This window comes from Alligator mississippiensis, chromosome 2 (assembly GCF_030867095.1).
Source record: "Alligator mississippiensis isolate rAllMis1 chromosome 2, rAllMis1, whole genome shotgun sequence".
In the NCBI taxonomy this organism is placed as follows: domain Eukaryota; kingdom Metazoa; phylum Chordata; order Crocodylia; family Alligatoridae; genus Alligator; species Alligator mississippiensis.
In genome coordinates, this window is record NC_081825.1 from 135,059,203 (window position 1) to 135,084,516 (window position 25,314).

The following is a 25,314-nucleotide window of genomic DNA, read 5'->3' on the forward strand; positions in this document are numbered from 1 at the left end:
AAGTCAATTATCAGTTGGACGATTTCTGAGGGGAAACTTATTTTTTTAACGAATAGGTCAGTGTTCTCTTTAGACTTCTATATTGAAATGGGCACAATGGTCTCATCAGTATGATTATGTGTATTCCAAAAGAGTTCCTACTGGGGCCCAGAGAGACCAACTCTATAATGTGGCAGGAGCATGTACTGGTTGGAACATTTCTGAATATGCTCTGCTTACCAGCTCCACATGAACGCTTCAAACTCAGGAATACACTTGTCAAGGATCTACAGGGCCTCCTCCTGCAATCTGCTTGTAAGCAGCTACTGGGGAATCCAGAGCATCTTCACAAGCATATTGACAAGTTTGGTGGGTGTCAGCAGGAGGAAAGGGGCAGAGTGTTACTGTGAACAGCCCAGCAGGGATGAGTACTACCATGATGTCAGTAGCATAACTAAGGTGGGGTGACTGGAACATCAGCTCAATACATTGACTTAAATGGGGTTGGAAAAGAGTAGCCAATGCAAACTCTCTCGTAGATGCCTTGCCTTCTCCAGCTGCCTATATGCAGCTCCTACCCCATGAACATGCACCTCCACCTAGGGCACAGAACTACCCAGTTATGGCTCTTCAGCATGTATACATATTGATAGAGTCCCCAAAGAAGTCCTTGTAGAGTCCTCAGTGAAATAGAGTCCCATGTATATGTATGTACCAATGCACATGGCTTGTCAGCCAAAAAATTAGGAATAACAAAAGTAACATAAAACTGGAAAAAAAAATCAAAATTAAAGTTTTATTATGAAACAAAATTTTCCTGGAGCAAAGTTTTTAACCAAAAATAGTTTTCATTTTATCTTTTTTAACCTACAAGAAATTGCATTAACACTAATACTTGATACACTTTCTGATTCAAGTATTTTGTTAAAACCTTTCTTCTTGAGGACCCACAAATCTTTTAATCAACTTAACTCTCTTCACTAAATAGAACGTGGAATCAAAAATTAGCAGTAGTGAGGGTTATTAATCCTTGAAAACCCAAATCCTGGTATTGTGGACATGCAGACCTTGTGCAGCTGCTACTTGTCCCCAGGGAACGCCCATGCCATGCACACTTTGGCATGCATCAAGTTACCCTGGGGGACAGTAGGGGAGACTAGGGCCAGCACTGGGCTGGACCCAGCAGCCTTATCTGCGGTCCTGGAGGCCTTTGGGGGCTGCAGCAGTGGGATCCTGCTGCATGGACCCTGGTTGGAAGCTGCAGTGCAGCTCTGGGCAGCCCAGCTCCACTTCTGAGAGGCCCTGGATATGGGGTCAAAAAAACCCATGGAAAAAAAAGGTGGAGCAGTGCATGCATGGGGCCCTTGCAGCATGAAGAGCACCTGTATGTGCAGTATGTGGCACTGCAGATGTGTTTGCGGTGCCACATACCATATGTCCACGCTTATCTAGACGCAGCCCTAGTGTCTGAAAATTACATATACACTATGGACTCAGGTAAGTTTCAATCAACTGGACTATATTAATGTAAAATACTTGCAGGCAAGGCAAACAATAGGACTTTAGCAGATATCCAACATATATACAAAGAACAACAGGCAATATAATACAAGGGTATGTGAGAAGCAATAAATAGAGAGCAAAAGGTGGCTCTCTCACCACGCTGTGGCAGGGTGCTTCATACTGACAATTCACTGGAGCCCTCATTTCCTCTTCCTCATGAAGTTATATATGCTGTTCTCCTCAGGGGACTAAGCACTCCATATACCAAAGGGGCGGGTGATACATTACACTTAAATGGGATGATATTACTCTGGATGATCATCTGGGCTGATCACCAACACTCCCATTTCAAAGCTGTGCTATGAAGCTTTCTCAGAGCTGTGGTCAAACAGCCAGGATAAAAACCATGCCACATCATCAATCAAAACCCACCACATACATTGAACAGTTCTCACCCAGACCACACTTACACGCAGATCCACTCACACCTCAGTCATCTTATCCAGTCACATGCCAGCAACAGATAATAAGTTGAATATGAGCCAACAGTGTGCTTTTGTTGCAAAGAAGGCTAATGGCATACCGGGCTATATTGGTAGGTGTGTTGCTAGCAGGTCAAGGGAAGTGATTCTTCCCCTCTATTCTGCACTGGTGAGGCCACATCTGGAGTAATGTGTTCAGTTTTGCTCCCTGCCCCTGCTACAGAAAAGATGTGGACACATTAGAGAATGTCCAGTGGAAGGCAACAAAAATGGTTCAGGGGCTGGGGCACATTTCTTTTGAGGGCAGGCTAAGGGAAATGGGCTTATTTAGTCTAGAGATGAGAAGACTGATTGAGGATTTAATAGCAGCTTTCAACTCCCTGAAGGGTGGCTCCAAAGAGGATGGAGCTGAACTGTTCTCAGTGGTGGCAGATGACAGAACAAGGAGCAATGGTCTCAAGTTGCAGCAAGGGAAGTTTAGGCTAGATATTCGGAAGAATTTTCTCACTAGGAGGGTAGTAAAACACTGGAACAAGTTACCTAGAAAGGTGGTGGAAACTCCATCCTTGGAGGTTTTCAAGACCCAGCTAGACAAAGCTTTGGCTGGGATGATCTAGTTGGGGATGGTCCTGCTTTGAGCAGGGGGCTGGACTAGGTGACCTCCTGAGGTCCCTTCTAACCCTGATTTTCTATGATTCTGTGATCTCACAGGTGCATGCTCCATTTATTCACACTGGTCACTTCACTCCTGCCAATCAGTCTGTCAATCAATCATCTAGACAGAAGCACTGTCAATTAAACATCCACCATAATTTTAACCAATTGAATGTTGTTACCTCAGAAGGTGAGAGACTCACCCTTGGAAGATTTTCCACCCCACTACTGCTCAGACCTAAACTGCGCATGCTGTAGTTCCAGAAAGTAGGTCATGACATCACTGGAGTCAAAAGTTTAGATAATTTTCACTACTTCTAGAACTCTCCCTCCTGACTCCTAGTCAAACTGAGCAGGTACCACATCTTCCATTAATCTCAAGCAGAATTTTAAACACAAACGTTATCAGAGGATCAAAGCCATAGGATGGGGCCAACATTCTCATACGGTCTAACTTTGAAACCACCATTTGAACTAAGAAAACTCAATAATTTCATTTCAAGGAGAGGCTATGAGGTGAAGTGCCATGGCATGCCTAGTGGGGTTTGCTCAGAGATGAGTAAACATGTTGAACACTGAAAAGTTGGGACTGGATTGAAAACTCCTTAAGTGTTAGCAGTCTTTCTTTTCTTTCTTTCTTACCTTGTGTCACCTTCACCTTCAGGAAGAGAAGAGGGAAAACAGTTGCCTCTGTTGTCTGTTTCTGCCTAGCAGCATATTTCTTCTAAAAAGGGACCAGTTTGTAGTGCAACTACAATGCAACTGGGAAGTAAAGAAATAATACATTCTTTTGTTCAAGAATTCTCAGCCCCCAGGTGCAATCAGATTTTATAGCTACTAATGAAAATGAAGTCTCCTGATAATAACATTATTGATAATTGAGGACCATTTCATCTCCGCTTTACTGCATGGATTCGTTTTTTATTCTGAGCTCCCTAGGATAACAACTATTCTTTGTACAGAGCATCAACTGGAAATTACTCCAAATATGCATAATGCTATCATATCAGCCTTTTATGTCATTGCGGCCAAATTGTTAGCACATCTCCAGTAAAATTAAGATAATTTTCAAAAGCAAAGAGTGTGATCTTCTCTTCATTCAAGACAACAGTGGTCTTCATTCATATTATTTTATATATCACAGCTGAGCACAGAATAAACTATAGGAACAGAGAAATTTAGGTCACTTAATAGCACAAGGACTTGAATTAAAACCAGAATCCTGGAAGTATATTCAATCTGGGAAAATCTGGATCATAGCCCAACTTCTCATTGCATACCCACTGTTTTATGGGTATAGTGGGTGCATCTACATAAGACACTTTACTGGGCACATTTACACATGTGCTTTAATGTGCAGTAGCTTATATTACTGTACTTTAAAGTGTTACATTTAAAAAGTGCTATCATACTAATACACAGTAAAATAGACTATTGTACATTAAGCATCACTTGAGAAGCTTGAGTTTATGCTACTGTCCATTAGGGCAGCCTAATGCACATTAATTTAGTACTTGACACTGGAGATACTAAATTTAATGCATATTAGGAAAAGCGCATTAATGCACAAGTAGCTATGTCCACTGTACATTAATCTAATGCCAGTAAAGCATCAGCATCTATGTGTGCACATCAATTATTGGGCATTAAATTAGTATTATTTCACCATTTGCTAGTACCAATACATATAGGTACTAGAAAAGTGGTGCATTAACTAATGTACACATGCCAAAGTCACATGTCACCCCTGACTGTGAGCAGTTTGCTTCCAATCTGCCCAGGCAGACAGGGGACACTGCTCCCTCCTGTTGAAGCCTAACTCAGTTTCTTTGGATCCCCTTCCCAGAATAATGTGGTGAAACCCGAGTTGGAGGTACTTAAAATACCTTTCTGGTCCTCACCCAAATATCTATCTATCTATCTATCTATCTATCTATCTATCTATCTATCTATCTATCTATCTATCTAGCGATACATAGGTATATTTATATATCTATAATTTAAATGTATAATATATATTAAATGTATTAAATAATTAAATATGTAATTAAATATGTGATTAAATTAAATGTATAACATTAAGTGCATAATACACACACACATACATATAATTTAAAGGTATATATTTAAGAAGATATATATAGAGATATAGATATATCTATATAGATATAGATATATCTATATCTCTATATATATCTTCTTAATCAATCCCACCTCCCCCCCCTTTTAAGAAGCTATATATATATATATATATATATATATATATATATACACACACACACATACAGATCATTAAAAAGGGGAGGTGGGATTGCTGTTTGTGGGTGCACAAACCATTTATGATCTGTTACATCTGGATGATCCCATAGAGATTTAAGTTAGCTAAATCTCCCTATGTTTGAACCTGGATAAAGCAGAGTTAAAGATGCAGTGATTTTGCTACACTGGTATTACTACAGAATCATGAAGATGTAACAATTGTATCATAACAGCTTGTATGGATATTTTTATAAATACTATTATTACATGTCTACACCCCAGCTCCAGTGCAGGGGTTTCATTAACATTGTAAAATCTATGCATATTTGAGCAGAATGACCACCACAATATGTTATTTAAAACTGAAATGAGGTCCTATTGGAGTGTATTGAAGGAAGAATGCAGAACATTCAATATCTTTGATGCTCTCTTTAAGCATCAAAGGAAAAAACAGAAATTGGCTAAAGCCAAATCAGGTACATAAAACATGATGCATTAGACTGGTTATTTCCTTTCTTTAATTTTTCATCAATTGCTGATGATTAGTGTGTACCCAATGCAAAGGTGATGTGTGAAGGCAGTAATGATTAGATATTTGGCATTAGCTGAATGAAACTAATAAATGGCATTCCCATGAGGTATTTTTCAACTTTCTGGTCAGATCCTCAGCTGGTATAGAATTGCATTGCTTGATTTAAGCAAATTTACCTTAAATATCTGAATGAACAGTTCAAATAGTAGTATTTCAGAGTTTCAACAGTTACTGAAAATTAATATATACAAAGGTATTCAGCAATTCAATAGTAGTGATCTTCCACAAATATAGAAAGCAGATTAAAATGCAAATGTAAATATTGAACAGAAGATTTGTTAGAATTCTATTATTTAAATTCTTATTGACATTCTTTTAATCTAAATCACTAAAATAATCCTTCTGGATTGGAAGGATGTAACACAATCAAATATTGATCACAGAATTTGTTACAGTTTCTTGATTTATAAATGTTAAAGAGGCTGCAAAAATGTGTAAGTGAATAGACTCCATCAGCATAAGTTCAGATGCAACCTTATAAAGCATCTTCCCACCACTGATAGCAATACTCTGCCTAGGGTCCTAGAAAAATCACACCTAGAGCTTTTTATCAGAGGACCACTAAGTACTTTGCAAGGTAAATCAATATCATTAGCTCTGTTTTATGGGTGAGAAAATGGAAGCATAGAGAAATAAAATGAAATATCTAAGGGGTATATCTACATGAGACACTAAACGTGCAGTAGACTAATTCTATTGTGTATTAGCGTGGCAGGTAAAAACCATGCTAATGCACTAATGTGCAGTAAAATTAGTCTTCTGCTCATTGTGTCACAAAAAAGTGTGCATTGGTACTGTTGCACAATAGTGCTGATTATGGTGCATTAATAAATGTGTAGACATGCCAAGAGTCTCCCACAAACTAGTGATAGAGGAAGGAACTGAACCTAGGTTGAGCCTCAATCTAACATCTTAACTGCTAGGAAATGGCTAAACTCCTAATACTCTTCAATAGGGGTGTGCAAAACAGGCCAGATTCAATTTGGATTTGGCCCAAATTGGGGACAGTGATTCAATTCATTGATTCAGATCACTGTCCCTGATTCGATTCGGCCAAATCCAACTCTGAAGATTTGATGCTGATTCAGAGGATCAGTGATTCAGCCATAGACACAGCTTTAGAAGTTTTTTCCTACATACCTTGAGGTACCAGGCATGGCTCATGAATGCTGCAATGATGGGGTGGATGGAACATCCCACAGGAGCACAGCACCCCCCCCCACCCCGCCCCGCCATCTCCCCCTCATCCCCGTGTGCTCAGGGGTGAACCCAGAAGTGGATCGGAAGTACTTCCAAACCACTTCCGGGTCTGCTGCTAAGCACGCTGGGGGGCCCCCCTGCACCACCCCAGCTCTGTGATTGGCCATGAGGGGATCCTGGGTGCCCCCGCAGACCTAGGAGGCACCAGTCACTGAGCCAGAGGGATATGGGGAGGGCCCCAGCATGCTTCTGAATGGACCCAGAAGTGGACCAGAAGTGCTTCTGGTTCACTTCCAGGTCTGCTGCTGAGTGAACTGGGGACCCTCCTGCACTCCTGTGGGATGCTTCATCCACCCCACCATCTCAGCATTCACAAGTTGCTTCATACCTTCAGGAACATAGAAACAACATTTAAAGCTGGTCTATGTTTGAATCGCTGAATCTTTACGAATCTCTCCAAATCAATTCAGAGGGTTCTGATTCAATTCAGAGAGATTAAAGTATCTCCTGATTTGATTCAGATTCAGAGATTCAGCCACCGAATGGGGCTGAATCTCCACCAAATTAAATCAGTGACTGAAACTTTGCACAGCCCTACTCTTTAATGTATTTCTCCCCCTCTGAGGTCTAGAAGTACTCTTTTCTCCATTCTATAGAGGAAAAGATTCTCAACAGTATTGAGGCACCTAAGTCCCATTGAAATAAATGGAACTTAGGTATCCAAATACTTCTGAGGATCTGGGCTTGACTGACTGACTTAAATTAACAAAGAATGTAAATGGAAGTTGAATATAGGTACCTCGAGTTCCAGACTAATTTTTTAACCACTGGAGGATTTTTTTCTGCCAGAAGCATGGAGCAGTTTAGATAATTCTGTTTGGAGCTATGGTTTGGACTAGATGACCTTCTGATGTTATTTCCAGTCCAAGTGATTGTATGATTTTGTGAAGTAAAAGCAAAGATAAAATTTTATCACAGTTTCCAGTCATGATAATTGATGTTGTAAAATAGTTTACATGATTAACATTGGCTTTCAAAGGCTTCTAAAATAGTTCTATAATACCTCTGAAATCATTATACTTGGGCTCCCATTGAAGAAAATATGTTTAACTGCAAGTACCTGTGTAAGGATCTTCAAGGGTAATGCATTGTGCTGAGTTATGTAAAAATATTTCCCTCCCGCATATGCCTTGTATGGAGGAGGAGAAAAATGTGGAATAACTAAGGGATCATCTATCTTGCACTTTGTTCTAGCCAAACAAGAGGAACTGGTTGTGAAGGTGAAGGGGATTGGAAACTTGGGAGGAAGTGATCATGATGTGATAGAATTCATGATCCTAAGAAAGGGGAAATAAGGAAAAAAATGTGAGTAGACTTGAAAAGAGTAGATTTCAGCCAACTCAAAAAAACTGTAGGTCAGGTCACATGGGTTGACAAATTGAAAAAGTAAGGTATCCAGAAGGCCTGTCAGTTCCTACATGATGTAATACTGGAGGCACAACAGGAAACTGTTCCAACATAGTGGCCACATCTACGTGAGACACTGATTGTACAGTAGCCTGACACTACTATGCAGTAGTATCCCTTGGCAACAACTGTGATGTGACACTACTGTACAGTAGTAGTAGGCTGCTGCGCAGTAGCATCACAAAAAGCCATTCAGCTTTACAAAAAAGTAACTCAGGTTACTGTGCAGTCATTTAGTACTTGTTTATACAAGTATTAAATGACTGTACAATCAGTATCTTGTGTAGACATGGCCAGTACAAAGATAAGTAGAACCACACAAGACTAAGGTGGCTATGGAAATTGCTTCTTAGCTAGCTTCAAATCAAAATAGAATCTTACAGTCAATAGAAGGAAGGACAAGTCAGGGAGTCTGCCAAGGTAGACCAAGAACTTGTAGGTACAAAATTTGGAAAGCAAATTCAAAAAATAAAGATAAAACTGGCAAGTGATGTTAAAGTCTAAAAGGGAGGGTTTGACAAACAGGATGGGCAAAAAAGACAGACTAAGACACGGATGTCCCATTGTTTTATAGCAGTGATTCTCAAACAGGGTACTGTAGCACTCTTGGGTCCTGTGAGATCTTTTTAAGGGTGTTGTGGGGTGCTGCATGATACTAGCACTGTTAGATTTGCAAACTCTTACATGTGATTCATGAGATAAACCAAGAGACTTAAAATAGGAATCCACAGTGTGAAAAAGTTCCTGACCTGTTTTGGACTTCAAGTTCTTTGTGAGTATTGTTCTATTATTTTTCATAGAGAAGTAGGGATGGAAGGGACTGCCAGAGGTCATCTGGTCCAACCCCTGCCTGAAGCAGGATCATTCCTATCCAAACCATCCTATCCAATCCATAATCCAAACTCTACATAAGACTACCATCAATCCTGACACAATACAGACAGACCCACAGGTAAAGCAAAGGAATCATGTCAGCTAATGTGCAGCTTCTGTGAAATGTTGTCAAGAGATCCTGGGAAAAGGGCCATACCCACCACTACAGAGGAAAACAAAAACTCACACAATCTATACCAATTTGTCTATTGAATCTACTTATGGAGTAAAATTCCTTTTTGACCCCAAATATGGCAATCAGTTTGACTCTGAATGGAGGGGCAAGACCCAGGCTTCGGTCCCGGTGGGAGCACTGTCACACCCACGTCAAAGTCCCCAGTCTTGGCTGCAGCCAACACCCAATGCCTCTGAGGAAGCCTTAAAAAAACATGCAACAGAAATGAGGAGGGGGCAATCAGAAAATCCCAGAAGCTTTGGAAATACCCAGAGTAGAACATAGGCCTATACCTAGAGCATCCCTGACCAGGACAATCCAACTTTTTCTTTACCATTTTTCTTTTTTATATTTTCTTTTTTGAAATGGAGTGCTTCTAACTTCAGAAAGTTATGGAATAGTGCCTTGTGTCTAAAAAGGTTGAGAAGCACTGCTCTATAGTGAGGGTGAGACATTATTAGAAGACAAAAAACAAGTCAGGGCCACTCAATGACAATTTTGCCTCAGTATACGCAAAATATAAACTGACTGACAGCTAGCAAAATGAATATAGACAAAGAAAGAGAAGAGCTGCAGATCATGATAGATAAAGAACATATAAGAGAGTGTTTGACAAATCTGAGTAAATGTATGTTAGCAGGGCGTAATGAAATTCATCTCCAGGTGGTTGAAAAATCCTTGGGGCCTCTAGTGATAATATTGTCAATCATGAAAACAGGCAACATCCCAGAGGACTGTGGCAGGGCTAAAGTAGTGCCCATCTTTCAAAAAAGGGGAAAAAGAGAAATTGTATACTGGTCAGTTTGACTTCAATACTTTCAAAGTTATTAGAGATAATCATAAAACAGCCAAATTGTAAACCCTTAGAGGAAGAAAGGTAATCACTAGCAGCCAACATGGATTAAAGAAGCAGAGACATAATTTACCATTTTGGCACTGAGTGGTGTGGGGAGAGGCAGAAAGTGAATATTTACCTTCTTGTGCAGGGGCTGCTGAGGCGCAAGTCCCCTGAGCACTGGCACAAGCTCCCTCTGGGCTGCCATTCTGATGCCCCAAACTTAATCAGTCTCTGACAGGCTAACTAATTTGCTAGATGAGGAGAATACAGCAGGTGGGGTGAACTTCAGTAAGGCTTTTGATATACTCCCACGAAGCATTCTTAAAGGTAAATTGAACATATACAGGCTAGACAAAATTACGGCTATGTGGAAGCATAATTTACTGAATAATCACAAATAGAGAGTAACTACAAGTGGATCGATGTCAGAACAACAGGAGATTTCAAGGAGTGTGTTACAATGGTCTGTTCTGGGCTTGGTGTTGTTAAGCCTTTTTATTAATGACTTGGAAGCTAGAGTAGAGAACTTCCTGATCAAGTTTGCAGGTGACATAAAACTACAAGGGACTGGAAATAATTTGGAGAATAGACAGGATCATGAGAAACTGGAGAACAAAATGAAACACAATGCAGGAAATATAAGGGGATACACACAGGGAAGAGAAAACAAACACAAATGAAGAATGGAATAATTGCCTATGCAGTTGTGCTGTTGAGAAGGATCTGCAGGTTATGGTGCATCACAGACTCAACATGAACCAATAGTATGAGGCAGTCATAACGAATGACAAATACAATGTTGGGGTGTATTAACATGAAAATTGTATGCTGTAGTGTAACTGGGGGAACGAGGGGCATCAGTTTTGGGTGATGACTCAGAGGGGGCACCAAAATAACTCCCCCTAGTGTCCCTGCTATGACAAAAGCAACCCTGATCTACCCAGCCATAGGAGCTAGAAGGGTGTGTCTACACATGATATTAGCATGCAGCAATACACTCTGGCATATATTATGACAGAGTTTATTGCTCCAGGTGCTGCATTTACATGTGCACCTGGGACCACAGCAGGTTGAACTGGTTGGTAGGGAGCCTTGGGGGTCAGCCTGCCAGGCCAGGGCTCCTCCGTCCTGGCTGATGGTGCTGCGGAGGGACTGGATGGGGCACAAGTGTGCTTCAGTGTGGGGCTAGCTGGCAGGCAGCCCCCTCACTGGAATACCTTCATGCCCCAGGCAGCTGGGTCAGCATCTACATATTTGTTGCTGCAGAGTAAAAAACTCCACAGTAGGATAGTACTTGTATTTGCAAGTATGGGACACTACTTGTATTTACAAGTACTAACCTACTGCAGAATTACTTGAACGTTTACTCCATCCTAATAGCACTGCATGTGTAAATACCGAAATGTTTACTGGAGAGCTAATTAGGCGACTGCAGTAAATGTCTCATGCAGACACACCTGGTATAGAGCAGGATTCAGGGACACAGTAGCAGCAGTGCGGGGGAGAGGAGATCTTTGAGCCCCTGGAGCACCTGACACTGACTATTCTTCTACCCTGTCCCCACTCCTCGCTCATCCCTTGGGTACAGGGAAGTTTCGCCTATGGTGTGAAACAAGGCACAGTATGTGATATTACCAGCACTAGTTAACTACACCATGCCAATTAAGCATTAGCTGGAGTGCTGTCTTCCATTGTGGGCTTTACATCTTAAGAAAGATGTGGAGAAACTAGACAGGTTCTAGAGGTAAATGGAAAAGATAATAAAAAGGTTGGAATGCAGTCTCTAGAGTAAAAGATTCAGAGAAGTAGGTGTGTTTAATCTAGAAATAAGATTAAGGGAGGACGTGATAGTCATTTTGAAATATTTAAAAGGCTGCCATAAGGAGGAGGGGGAAAATGTGGGTTTAAACTGTAGCAAAGAAGATTTAGATTAAAATGCTGAACAGCATTCCTTACTATCAGAACTGCAGAACAGTTGAATAGACTGAAGTTGTACAAGCTCCCTCATTGGAGCTTTTTTAGAACAGGCTGATCAGGCATCTCTCTGGAATGACTAAGGAGTATCATACCCTACTTTCGTGCATAGATGACCCATGAGGTTTCTTTGATCCCTATGATTCTGTGAAAATTTGACAACTGTTTATACTCACACTGTTACATTTACAAAGTATATGAAGAGTGATATGTGCTTTGGGAAATACATGCAAAAACCTGAAAGTTATAAATGAATGACTGTGTCTAAAAACAGCAGTAATTTGTGGAATGTTGCTATAATATTGGAACTTATTTTATAAAAGGGCCAGAATCAATTGGGACCTAAAATGAGAAGGAAGCAAGGAAGGGTAAATTTATCAAAGGGACTCAGTACCAGGACTCATGTGTGTGACTCATGATTTTTTTGTGCATGTGGTCCAACTGGTAGTTCTGGAGAAAAAAAATGTGGTCAGGCATCAAGACAAAATAATGTTTCCAATATTTTTGGTGAATTAAAAAGCATTCCCCCCCCCCCCCCCCCCCATTGTGGGCACGTCCCCATGAGCAGGAGAAGGAGAGAAAGCATGTCCCTGGGATGAAACAGCAGTGGCACAATGTGGGCCACTGCTACTTGTCCCCAGGGAACATCCATGCTACACTCTGGTGCTTGGCACATTGCCCCAGGTGAAGTAGGGGAGGCTGGGGCTAGCAACTGTGCTGGCCCCAGCAGCCTTACTTGGGGGCCTGGGAGCCTGGGGGCCTCCAGGAGCTCCAGTTGTGGCAATCCTGCAGCAGGGACCCTCACTGGTTTCAGTGGGTGAGGCTCCAGTTTTGGAAAGTGCACACTACTGGCACATGCACCGCCTCACTTTTTTTAGGCATGGGTTTTTTTGACCCCAGTATCTCCAGGGGTCAACCCCCACCCCCCCTTCCCCAGTCCACCGCACTGCAAATTAGCCATGTGGGGAACACCTGCATGTGTGGGATATGTGGTGTGGATCTGTGGTGCCACATACTGTACATCTGCGCTCATCTGGACACAGCCTGACTTTATATATATATATATATAGAGAGAGAGAGAGAGAGATCAAGTTCCCTGGGGACAACATTATATATACATATATATATATATATTCATACAGAGAGACAGAGAGAGAGATCTTTGTCATTGCTATTTCAGTGTTTACTCTTTATAAAAAAAAAAATTAGAGAATATTCTGGGGGAAATGTTTTGAAGTTCAAAACATTTTGCTTTGAAGATGCTGCAGTGAAACATTTAGACATTTTCAAATATATTGTCATATTTTTTTCTTAGAAGACACCTGGATATTTTTTCAGGGTGGCCAGGCTGAGGGGTGGGGGGCGGGGGGGGGGGGGGGCAGATCTTTTGACTAACCCTACAGAGCATTCACATTTTTTTTAAGGGTGTTATAAAAGAATAAGAAAAGATGCTTGAGGGACAACTGAAATGATTGTCAGTGTAGCAACCTTTATGTGCATGACTAAGAAATATATCCAAATAAGAGGTGGTTTTTAAATTTAAAAAGAAATATTTCAAAATAGAGCAAGGTTGTTCTTTTATTGTTTTTGACCTTTGCATGTTTAATATAACTGAACTACAGTGAAAGCAATGTTAAAACTCTTACAGAAATCATTTAACAGGAATAAAAGGAGAGAAGAAATAATAATTACCATGGTAAGTTTTTAAAAGTTTTATTCAATTAACACAATGGTTCAAGAAGTTATGGGCTGCTTCAACCTTACAAGCCCTTATCTATTTCTCTTGTACAAAGAAAGCAACAAAAGATAATTAATAGGGGATGTAGAGGACATTCTGATTAGTAAGCTAGTGTCTCAGTATCATCTTAAGGTTGATCAATATTGAAATCTATAACTTCACTGGTTGCTTTATGAGGTGTTTAGAAAAGACACAAAATCAGTAGGATCTTTAAAAAAAACCCACAAAACTCTTCATTCTTTTTCCGGATCTGTTATAATTATTTTGTGAGATAAAAAATAGGAACATCTACTGGTACATGTCCCAAATCATCCCATAATAAAACTATTCTTTCTCCTTCCATTCTAAAGATAAGTGCTTAAGTCCAGAGAAATAATCTCCTGGTAAAAGCTGATCCACAAATCCAACCTCTTTCTTCTTCTTTGGCTATAAGGCACTCAAAAGCATAAAAAACCTAATGCATAGATTCATAGGTGCTAGGATCGGAAGGGACCTCAATAGATCATCGAGTCCGACCCCCATCTATATGTAGATTTTGGATTTCTAGAAATTGTATAGGATAGCTGGGATACTTCTTACAGTCATTACCTGTTGTTCTATGAGGTAGCTTCCCTTTCCTGCACAGTGGCAAAGCATTGAAAATATGGTGCAATGGATTTAAAAGCATGAGTTGAAGCTTTGCTTCATATTCCTGCTCTATCTTATAATCTGTTGAAGAAGCTTTGAGAGATCATCTGGCTAGAGAACCATGGTATGGACATGGCTACACATGCTTCTTTTACGTGGCTTAGCCTAAAATCACCATTTTAAAGGCACATTCAGGACATGTGTCTACATATGTGCACTCTTAATATGCCTTTAAAATAGTGATTTAAGTCTATGTGAGCCTAAATTTGATACCTGCATAAAGCAAGTATCAAATTTAGGCAAAAATACCTAAGTCACATTAGTGCATGTGTAGATACACTAATGCACATTAGCATGAAACACGCCCCCCTTACATTCACACCGCATTAATGTGCATTAGCTTATCTGCATGTGGGCTATGTGGCTTAGCTATTTGCACCCACATTTAATTTGCCTTAATTCACATTAACATGCCCAGATGTAGACATGCACCTAAATTGCCTTATTGTGCCTTAAGTAAATATCCAGGGGTCTAAAAAAAATGAAGATAAAAAAAGGCAGGCAGGGCATAGCCCCACTGGCCCCGCCCACTCTCCTAGATCCCCCCATCCCTGCCTTGCCCAGCCCCACCCCCCACCTGCCCCCCTAAGTCCCCTGATCCCAGAGGTGCCCAGCCCCACCCCCTGCCTGTCCCCCAGACCCCCTGATTACTGCTCTGCCTGGCCCCACCCCTGCCTGCCCCTCAGATCCTCCTGATCCCAGAGGTGCCTGGCCCCACTCCCCGCCTGCCTCCCAGGCCTCCCCCAATCCTGGTGGTGCCTGGCCTCATCTCCCACCTGCCCCCCAAGCCCTTCTGATCCTTGCCCTGCCCAGCTGCATCCCCCCATGCCCCCAAGGCTCCTGATCCCTGCCCCCCCCAGCATCCCCAAAGTAAAAAAAAAATTTAAAAAACCTACATGGTGGGGGATGGGGCCAGGTGGGGCATCAATTGGAGGGCTGGGGTGCGGCATGTGGGCCTTGCAGGGGGCGGTGGTAGCCCCTGTTGTGGGGGGGAGCAGCAAAATATATATTCATGTATTCATGAATTCATTAATTCATGAAACTTGTATTTAGAGTTCACTTTATTATTATGATAGACACTGGTAGGCTCCCACATTGCTTTAATGCTGTAGATATATCAATAAAACATTGCCCAACTGATCACTGTCTCTGTCTCACTCTCTCTCTTTATAGTGGTCTTTTGTTTTAATTGTGGAGGAACATGGATTTGGGGGTATTTTACAGAATGACTTTGGGATTTTTTTTATCAGGGATTTTTCAGTTTTCCAATAGGGAACACCAGAATTCCTGCTAGGAAGGCCAGTGGCAGAACTCTGCCTGCTCAGAGCTGGCACCTCAGACCCAGGTGTCTGTGGCTGACCTCCTGGCCAAATGGGACCAGAAGGACATGCTTTCACAGTTCAAAGCAGGCCACCACACTGGTAAAATCTTCTGGATGATAGCTGCCCAGATGGCTGGGCAGGGAGCATACATGGCAGTAGTGCCGCATAGAGGCTAACCCTGCAACCACAGTCTACTGGCACCTGGCCCAGAGGGGCAGATGCCTCTACTGGCTGTGCAGTTGCCATCCGGGTCTGGCAGGTGCACAGCAGGTCACAGCCAGACAGTAGCCCCCACAGCCAGATTGCTGCAGTGGGTAAAGTGTGCAGGGAGCTCTTAGGGCTACTTCAGCAGTCCAGTTGGCACAAGGGGCAGTGTCCCAAGGTACCAATTGGATGGGCCCCAGAAGCTTCTGAGAGCATGTAGCCCTGAGCTGCTTGCCAAAGCAGCTTTTTTTACTGCTGGGGCCAGGGCAGGGCAGCTTTTTATACTGCTGGGAACAGCACAGGTACTGGCCCCTGGCTCTAGCTCCTCCCTGGCTGCAGATCCAGGAGAAGCCAGGCAGGGTTATTTTGCTCCAAGTGGCACAATTTGCTCCACAACAAAGTGCATGTGTGAACTGAGGCAAAAAGCCTACACTCAAATTTGAACCACTTCTATTTGAGCTGCTGCAAGCTCACATGCTTGCATGTGTGGACGCACTCAACAGCAGTAGTTTCTGGGTATTTCAGCAATCTTAACAGTAATTCTAAATGTGGACTCAACCTCCCACTCAAAAAATCTAATTTTTCAAGACTCTACAGGAACAGTTCAAAAAGTTTATAGGATGAGTTTTTGCTGGCAGGCATATCAATAGAATTTCCGTTGACTTCTGTGCAAAGAGATAAGGTTTTGGCAAAGGTTTTGGCAAAGAAAGGCTTTTGAAGGAGCATATTTCTCATTCTACTTCTAGTTTTCAGAGCCCAAGGTTCTCTATTTAATGAACAGCCCCCACCTATAAGAAATGGTTCCTTCTTACCTCCCAGCTCTGGAATATCTCCCATAAATTTACAGCTATTAAATGTACAATTCAGTTCTTCAGCAGTGGTGGGTGCCAAAGCTACAACTGGAGGTGACTGATTATTTGTATTAATTAAAGGAGCATATTTAATGATCAACAAAAACATAGCTGTTGACAAAACATAGCTATTTTGTCAACATATATAGCTACTACCCTATTTCATAGCTTATTGTTACTTTAGAAATACTAATTTACCCATAATCTTAATAGTATCATAGTAGCATAATACTTAGGGTCGGAAGGGACCTAAGCAGATCATTAGGTCTGACCCCCTGCCCCAGGAAGGAACAGGTGCTGGGATGATATCACCCCAGCCAAATATCTGTCCAGCCTCCTCTTGAAGACTCCTAAGGTAGGAGAGAGTACCACCTCACTTGGGAGCCCATTCCAGAGCTTGGCAGCCCAAACTGTAAAGTAATGTCTCCTGATGTCCAGCCTGAACCTCCTCTCTAACAATTTGTGGCCATTATTCCTAGTAACCCTGGGTGGTGCCTGGGGGAACAGAGCCTCCCCCAATTCCCGCTGGTCATCCCTGGTGAGTTTGTAAACAGCCACCAGTTCCCCTCTCAGTTTTCTCTTGTGGAGGCTGAATAGGTTCAGGCCCTTTAGCCTCTCTTCATAGGGCTTGCCCCACTGTCCCTTGACCATACAAGTGGCCCTCCTCTGGACCTTCTCAATGCTAGCCACATCCCTCTTGAAGTGCGGCACCCAGAACTGTATGCAGTACTCCAACTGTGGCCTGACCAATGTTGCATAGAGGGGAAGGATCACCCACCCTGGACCTGCTTGTGATTAATCTTGAGATGCATGACAAGGTGCATATAGCCTTACTGACCGCTTCCTCGCATTAGTGGCTCATGTTCATCTTGGAGTCAACAATGACTCCAAGATCCCTTTCTGCCACCGTGTTGACAAGAAGAGTGTTCCCCAGACTATAGGTGTGTTGCTGGTTCCTTCTCCCTAGATGCAGCACTTTGCACTTGTCTGTGTTGAATTCCATCCTATTCTCATCCGCCCACCTCTGTAACCTGTCTAGACCTAGGTGGATTCTGTCCCTCCCGTCCACCGTGCCCACCTCACCCCACAACTTGGTGTCATCAGCGAATTTGGATAGCGTGCATTCCACAGCCACATCCAGATCACTGATAAAGATGTTGAACAGTACAAGCCCCAGGTCCAAGCCCTGGGGGACTCCACTGCCCACATCCCTCCAGGTCAAAAACTACCCATCCACAGCCACTCTCTGGGTGTGACCATCTAGCCAATTTGCCACCTATCTGACTGTGTAGGTATCAATGCCACAGTCACCAAGTTTCTTTTAAGAGAATATGGTGGGAAACCATGTCAAAGGCCTTCTTAAAGTCCAGGAAGATGACATCCACCCCAACACCCTCGTTCAGGGATTTTGTGACCTGATCATAAAAAGAAACCAGGATAGTTAGGCAGGACCTGCCCTCAGTGAACCCACGCTGGTTGCCCCTGAGCATTACGTTCCCTCCTGGGCCCTTGGAGATGTGCTGCTTGATAGTTCTCAGCGGTCTTCCCAAGGACTGAGGTAAGACTGACTGGCCTATAATTGTCAGGGTCCTCTTTTCTCCACTTCTTGTAAATGTGGAGCACATTGGCCCTTTTTCAATCCTCTGGTACCTGGCCAGTGCCCCGCTATGACCCCTGCCAATTCCCTCAGCACCCTTGGGTGAAGAGCATCTGGACCTACTGATTTAAACACGTCCAGCCCCTCCAAACGTTCCCTAACTAGGTCATCCCTGACCCTAGGCATGGCAGTGTCTCCCCAGGGTCCATCTGCAATTCTAGTGGGGGAGATGTCCTGGTCCCTGTTCAGGACTATGCAGGCAAAGAATTCATTAAAGAGGTCAGCTTTTTCATTTGCCACAATCATCAGATTGCCCAGCATGTAGCCCTGAGCTACATGCTGTAGGGGCCCCATGTTACCCGGTACCTTCTTCTTACTTCCTATGTATTTGAAAAAAGACTTTTTATTATCCTTAATTCTGATCACTAGACCTAACTCCATCTCTGCCTTGGCCTTCCTAACAGTCTCCCTGCAGTCCCGAGCAACGGAGGTGTAATCCTCCTTCATGATAACTTCTTGCTTCCTCTGTTTATATGCCTCCTTTTTTGCCCTCAGGCATCCCTGAATGCCTTTGCTGAGCCATGGAGGCCTCTTAGCACTTCTTCCCCCCTTGGTGCACATTGGGGCTGACTCCCTTTGAGCTTGGAGGATTGTCTCCTTGAGGAACAACCACCTGTCTTGGACTCCCATCTCATTGAAGCTCCTAGACCCCAATGCCTCTCCTACTAACCTTCTTAGCTTACAGAAGTCGTCCCTCCTGAAGTCAAGGGCCTCTGCCTTGCTGCTTGCTTTCACCACCCTGCGCCAGATATTAAATTCCAGCAGGTGATGGTCACTGTCACCCAGGTGGTTGAGTACTTGCAGACCCCTCACCAGGTCGTCGCCTGTGGCAAGGACCAAGTCCAGCAAGGCATTTCCTCTGGTGGGACTATGCATCTCTTGGATTAGGTAGAGGTCCTGTATCCCTGCTAGGAACCTACGTGAGTGGTCGGACCTGGCTGACTGCTGATCTTAGCAGATTTCTGGGTAGTTTAGGTCACCCATGACAACCAAATCCCTTGACTTTACTGCCTCCATGAGATGACCTGAGAATTCCAGGTCCAGCTCATCCCCCTGGTGAAGCGGTCTGTAGTAGATGCCCACTATTATGTCCCTTTCCCCATGCCCCCCTTGCATTCTTACCCAGAGCTCCTTTGACCACATCCTGATCATTGAGGACATGTATTGCTCTTTGACGTATAGCACTACACCCCCACGCTTTTCCCTGCTCTGTCTTGCCTGTACAGTATGTATCCCTCAATGTCCACTGCCCAGTCATAGGTAGAATCCCACCAGGTTTCCATGAGCCCCACTAGGTCTGGGTTTTGCTAGCTCTCAGGAGGGCATGTTCCTCCTGCTTATGCCCTATGCTTTGAACACATCTTATGACACATCTATTGTATATTTGTACTGTATGTCAAATTGGCAATGTTTTTTCTTTTCTCCCACACCCATATTAAACTGTTATTGTTATCTCATTCTTTCTTTGATCTACTGTTTCATTTCCATCAATTGGCCATTTCCGTACTATCCCTTCAAAGTCTGAAAGGAACAAGGTCTATTTTAAGGTAGTATCTGCACCCATCCTTCATCTGTGTTTTATCTGTGCTCCTCTCAGTCTTTAGAATATTGATACTCATAACTTTGTCTTTTGTAGCCTACTGCTTAGGACTCTCACTTAGGAGAAGGTAGATCCAGCTTCCAGCCCTTGCTTTAAGTATTTATGTATGTTTTAAGTATTTTATGTTTATGTAACTTACTTTAAACAATTATTAAATAATGAGCAAAGAATGGATCCCAGTCTTTCAAATTACAGTGTAATACTTCAACCCCTTGACCTATCTTTCACTAGCAATGAATGGATATCAGGAGAAGTCAACACATGAAAAAAACACTTTCTTCTGCATTACTACAGCCACCCTAGAATTTAAATTTTGAAAACTGAAATTATTTATTTTCACCCTGTTGCTGTACCCACAGAAGTCAGACTTCACAGATAAACTTAAGATCATTTTACTAGTGGTGTCTTGGGGAGACTGTCAAACTTTTGGGTTCTGATTGATGTTATGAAACTATTGATTTTCAATGCTTTGGCATCAGACCCAAGCTCAGAAGCAAATGCCCTATTCTATATCTGTTCCTATCTTTGAAAGCCAGATGATGATACCATTACTTACACTGGGTAAAGTATTACCCCTTGAGTAACCCCATTGGTGTGATCTTTAGGACAACAACTGTCTCACCAGAAATCTTTCTTTTTCAAGACCTGGACTTTACACCAGAACAATTCCTATCAATTCCTGCTCACTAATGGTTGAACTGGGCCAATTCCAGATATGACCAAAAGCTCTGTGGATAAATAAGCAGTGTTAAAGAGCAGTTAAGTCAGAGGGAAAGCCACTGATTAGCATGTTTATTATCTGTAGCAGATTTAAACAAACCAAAATGGTTCTTCATGGAATGAGTCCCCCACCCCCAGAATAGAAGAACAGAGAAGAACAAAACTTAATTTGTTTCCATTTTGTTTTCTTTTCCAGGTACCTCCAACATCTACCCTTCTTGATGTAAAACATAAATTTCACAAAACATGTAAGTACACTGTAGCACAAGCTTGAGGCATGGCTAGAGGCCTTTCTGCTTGGGAAAATGTGTCCGATTAATTTTTTATGAAGTTTCACACAAAAGCTTAGAGTCGCTAACAGCTTCAGCATTCATTTAGAGCATATTTAGGAACAAGAATGACACTCTGGAAATGTAGCTGTTGTGGGTTCTTTGGGGATGATATGTGATAACTCAAACTCCCCCTAGAAAGTGGGGAGACCTTCTCATTTCTATTGTTATAGTAACCTGTATAGGATATAACTAACTAAAATCTTGCGTTCTGTGCTGCATTAGCAGCTAGGGTAAAGGTACAAATAGATGTAACCAAATGAAGCAGGTAACCTGTACCAAGATGTGCCCCAACACAGCTGATCATCTTTATTGGGTGAAATGCATGTCACCCATTGATCTTGTCTCCACTTGCAGAAACACACCACAGGGAATCTCTGGGGTATGTCTCTGTAAATGGAGAAAACCAAGGCTCTCTGCTTACAGAGATGTTTCGCAGGGAATCTCCAGGGTGCATCTCTGTAAGAGGGGGAAGCTGAGCAGGTGCCCCCAGGGCATGAGGGACCTGATCTAAGGCAGGATTTCCTTGGGCATGCAGAATTGGGACCCTCAACCTCTGGGAGCACCTGTTCAGGGTGGAGCACTTGTTTTGGACTGCCTGTACTCCCATGCCTAAAACAAACACAACTGACTCAATAAAATCAATGATTTGGATGTGAGGGTGAAAAGCTCACTGGCTAAGTTGGTGGACGACACCAAGTTGGACGACACCAAGTTATGGGGGAGTGTGGTCATGCCAAAAGATAGGTTGCAAATACAGGCAGACCTGGACAAGCTGGAGAGCTGAGCAGGCTGGAACCAGATGAAGTTCAACACTCAGAAGTGCAAGGTGCGTCATCTGGGGCAAACAATCCCCAACATACCTACAGGCTCGGTGGTGACAATTTGACTTGCACCATGGTCAAAAGGGACCTAGGGGTAGTGATTGACCATCGCATGAACATGAGCTGGAAGTGCAATGCTGTGGCCAGCAGGGCAAACAACATGCTGGCATGCATTAACCATTGCATCTCATGCAAAACTAAAAAAGTGATACTCCCCCTGTACTCCACACTGGTGAGACCGCAGCTGGAGTACTGCATCCAGTTCTGGGTGCCACAAGGATGTGCAAAAACCTGAGAGGGTCCAGAGGAGAGCCACCCATATGATCAGGGACTTGCAAGACAAGGCATATGAGGAGAGGCTGAGGGACTTGGGCCTCTTCAATCTGCAGAAGAGAAGGCTGAGAGGGGACTTGGGAGCGGCTTATCACTACATCAGGGGGGTACATCAAGAACTCGGTGAACAGCTGTTCACTAGGGCACCCCTGAGGAAGACCAGGAGCAATGGATACAAACTCCTTGGAAGACTGCTTCAGGCTCAATAGCAGGAAAAACTCCTTCACAGTCAGTGTGTCCAGACTGTAGAATAAACTCCTTCCAGTGGTGGTGCAATCACTTACCCTGGAAATCTTCAACAGGAGACTGGACTGTCACCTCACAGGGTTCACTCGACCCCAGTTGTCTTTTTCTACCTAGTGCCCGATGATCTACAAGGTCTCTTCCAGCCCCTAACAATATATGAATCTATGAATCTATAAAACAGCATATCTTTTTGCCATCCATGTCATGGCCTCAGATTTTGAGCATTTGTGGTGCAATAAGGGACATAAGAGGTCTGTTTTCTTGGCCTTTGTGCCACTATAAAAATGCTTATTATGTCAATAAGGTGTTTTCTATTGATACCCTAAGATCAAATAAAGCTTTTAGGAACCTGAATCCAAGAGAGAAACCCAAAAACCTCCTACCACTTAGGTACTTTAGACACTACAGGTACCCACATTTTCGTTAGGAAACTTTGTTAGCTGCCTAAAATTCTGTTACTGCACATGCTCAAATTTTCTGCTATCTTTGCTTGCTTGAACAAATCTGCCTTTATGTCTGGCTGGCTCTACTTAGATGTCTGAGGTGCCAAAGTGAGAACTGGTTTTGACCTGTAAATCTACTTAGAAAATGGCCAAAATCTGAGGGAGAGATGGGATTTCAGGCAAACCCTTCTATTTGGCATTGTAGCCTGTGATAGGCATTGTCAAAAAAAAAGAAAGAAAAATTAGTTTTTCATTAAAAAATAAATGAAACAGTATTCATGGCCCTCAAGAGGCCAGGCAAGTGACATATAGCTGTTACAACTCTGGAGTTTTTTCACTCAGGTAGACTCTATCTCCTTAAGAGTTTATACTGTTTGTAAGTACAAAGTAGCATATGAGAATTGTTCTTGAAGTCCTTTTTTAGTTTTTCTTCCAGCAAAAGTTCATTGTTTGGCTTGACAAAAATGTAACTCACTCAGTAGCTATCTATTTTGTTGACTTCAGAGGAACAGTTCCAATTTACTGTGGTTGAGATCTAGGCTGTCTTGCCTCTGTGATTCTCTATGTCAAGGGGGAATAACTTAGGATACAAAACCATTCCCACTGGGCTCCAGTCTGTAGTGTAACTAGGGGAGGGGGCAAGTGGGATACCTGCCCTGGGTGCTGACTCAGAAGGGGCACCAGGATTCCCTCCCCCCACACCTACTGGGAGTCTTTGCAGCAGTGGGGGAAGCCCCATGCTACTACTGTCCAACCACAGGACACAGGCAGTACAGTGCTGCACCATATAGTGTATAGCAGAGGGATAGGTAGAGCAAGCAGAATGGTGATCCTCTCAGTTCCCAAGGATCCTCTACCTCTTCCTTCTCTTCCCATCCCCTGCCCCAGGCACTCAATTTGCTGACTACACCTCTGACTCCATGGATTGATCTGCAGAATTTATTAGAAGTTCAATACTTGCATCTTTCAAGTCTTCACTCATATACAACTTTCACACATTAGTCCCAATTCAACTCCTATTGCTTGCTTATTGACTTCATTTTTCTTCTGACCCCATTGTCTCTTCAATTTCATGATTAGTTTTATAGTTAATTTTGTAATGTTTCTTGAATTTAGGAAAAGGCCTTGAGGACAGGAAAGTGGAAAACATAATTACTCAAGGATCAAGTTTCCAGTCTTCAATATAAACAAACAGAGTAGCTATGTAGTACCTGAAAAAGGGAAAGGGCCCTAAGGCTTCACAGCATCTCAGTTTAGGGCTGGAAGGGACCTTGTGTGATCATCATGTCTAGCCCCCCTACTCTGTGCAGGAAAGACTGCTGCAGTCAAATAATGCCAGCAAGGTGTGCATTCAATCTTGTTTTGCGTTAGAGACAGACATTACACATAAACTGGTTTAAGTGATCAGAAACTGGTTTAAACCTGTAACAGAACAGATGTTCAGTGCACTTAAACCAGTTTGATAATGGCTGAAACTGGTTTGAGATAAACCTGGTTGAATGTAGTATCAGGCTTAACTGATTTGTCTCATACCAGTTTATGCAATGTCTGTCCCAGACCCCTTGCTGGTTTAAGATAAGCCAGACATCCCTAGCATCCCAGCATGCTCTCTCGGCTGGGTGTGGCTCTCTGCCCCACAGCAGGGCTGGTCCCTCCCTCTGCATCTGCCTGGCTTTTCCCTGCTAAGCATAGATTATTCCTCCATCCCCTTTGCCTTAAGCAGACACCTCCGCATTAGCTAGCAGACCACATGCTGGCTACAGTCCATACTGTGGGAGACAATCAAGGCAGACAGGCTTTTTGGAGATAATCAACAGGTAGCTTAATGTCCTTCCTTGGAAACACTGTTTGAGAAGAGCTGTTTGCTCCCCCCCACCCCCAACAACACTCCCTGCTAAGCAGAAATTCTCCCCTTCCCTCTGCCTTGCTGAGAGGTGTTTGTGTATTAGCCACCAAATCACATGCTGCATCTGTGCTGAATCAACAGGTAGCTGGTAATGTCTCTCCATTTTCTTAATGGGGCAATAAACACTGAGATAGGGGTGATAAACAGTGTTATCTGTCCCTGCTTTCTCCCAGCTTGCTTGCATGTTAGTTTGCTGTAGATAGTATACAGAAGCAGGGAGGGAGAGTGAAAAGCTCTGTAGCACCAACAGATGCATGCACTCTACACACACTCTTTCCTCAGAGCAATAGCTTGGGGCTGGGGGCTGACAATATGCCTGACCCTTGAGCAGCCAGGAGGAAAAAGCCTGGGACCCTGTAGGCAGACCTCCCTAATAAGAAAGCCTTGCTGGGCTTGGCCATGGCCCCCTCAGCTCAGCTCTATGGAAGGGAAGGGAGGGCTGCTCTAGCATTCCCCAG

The 25,314-nt window shown here is 43.0% G+C and overlaps 1 protein-coding gene across 1 annotated transcript in view; it reads left to right on the forward strand.

Moving 5' to 3' along the window:
- The window catches only part of TECRL (trans-2,3-enoyl-CoA reductase like), a 161,251-nt gene that overhangs the window by 18,801 nt on the left and 117,136 nt on the right, over positions 1-25,314 (forward strand). Inside the window, exon 2 of the mRNA XM_006267171.3 lies at positions 20,972-21,023. Coding sequence (XP_006267233.1) covers positions 20,972-21,023 — 52 coding nt within the window. The remainder of the gene's footprint in view (positions 1-20,971; positions 21,024-25,314) is intronic.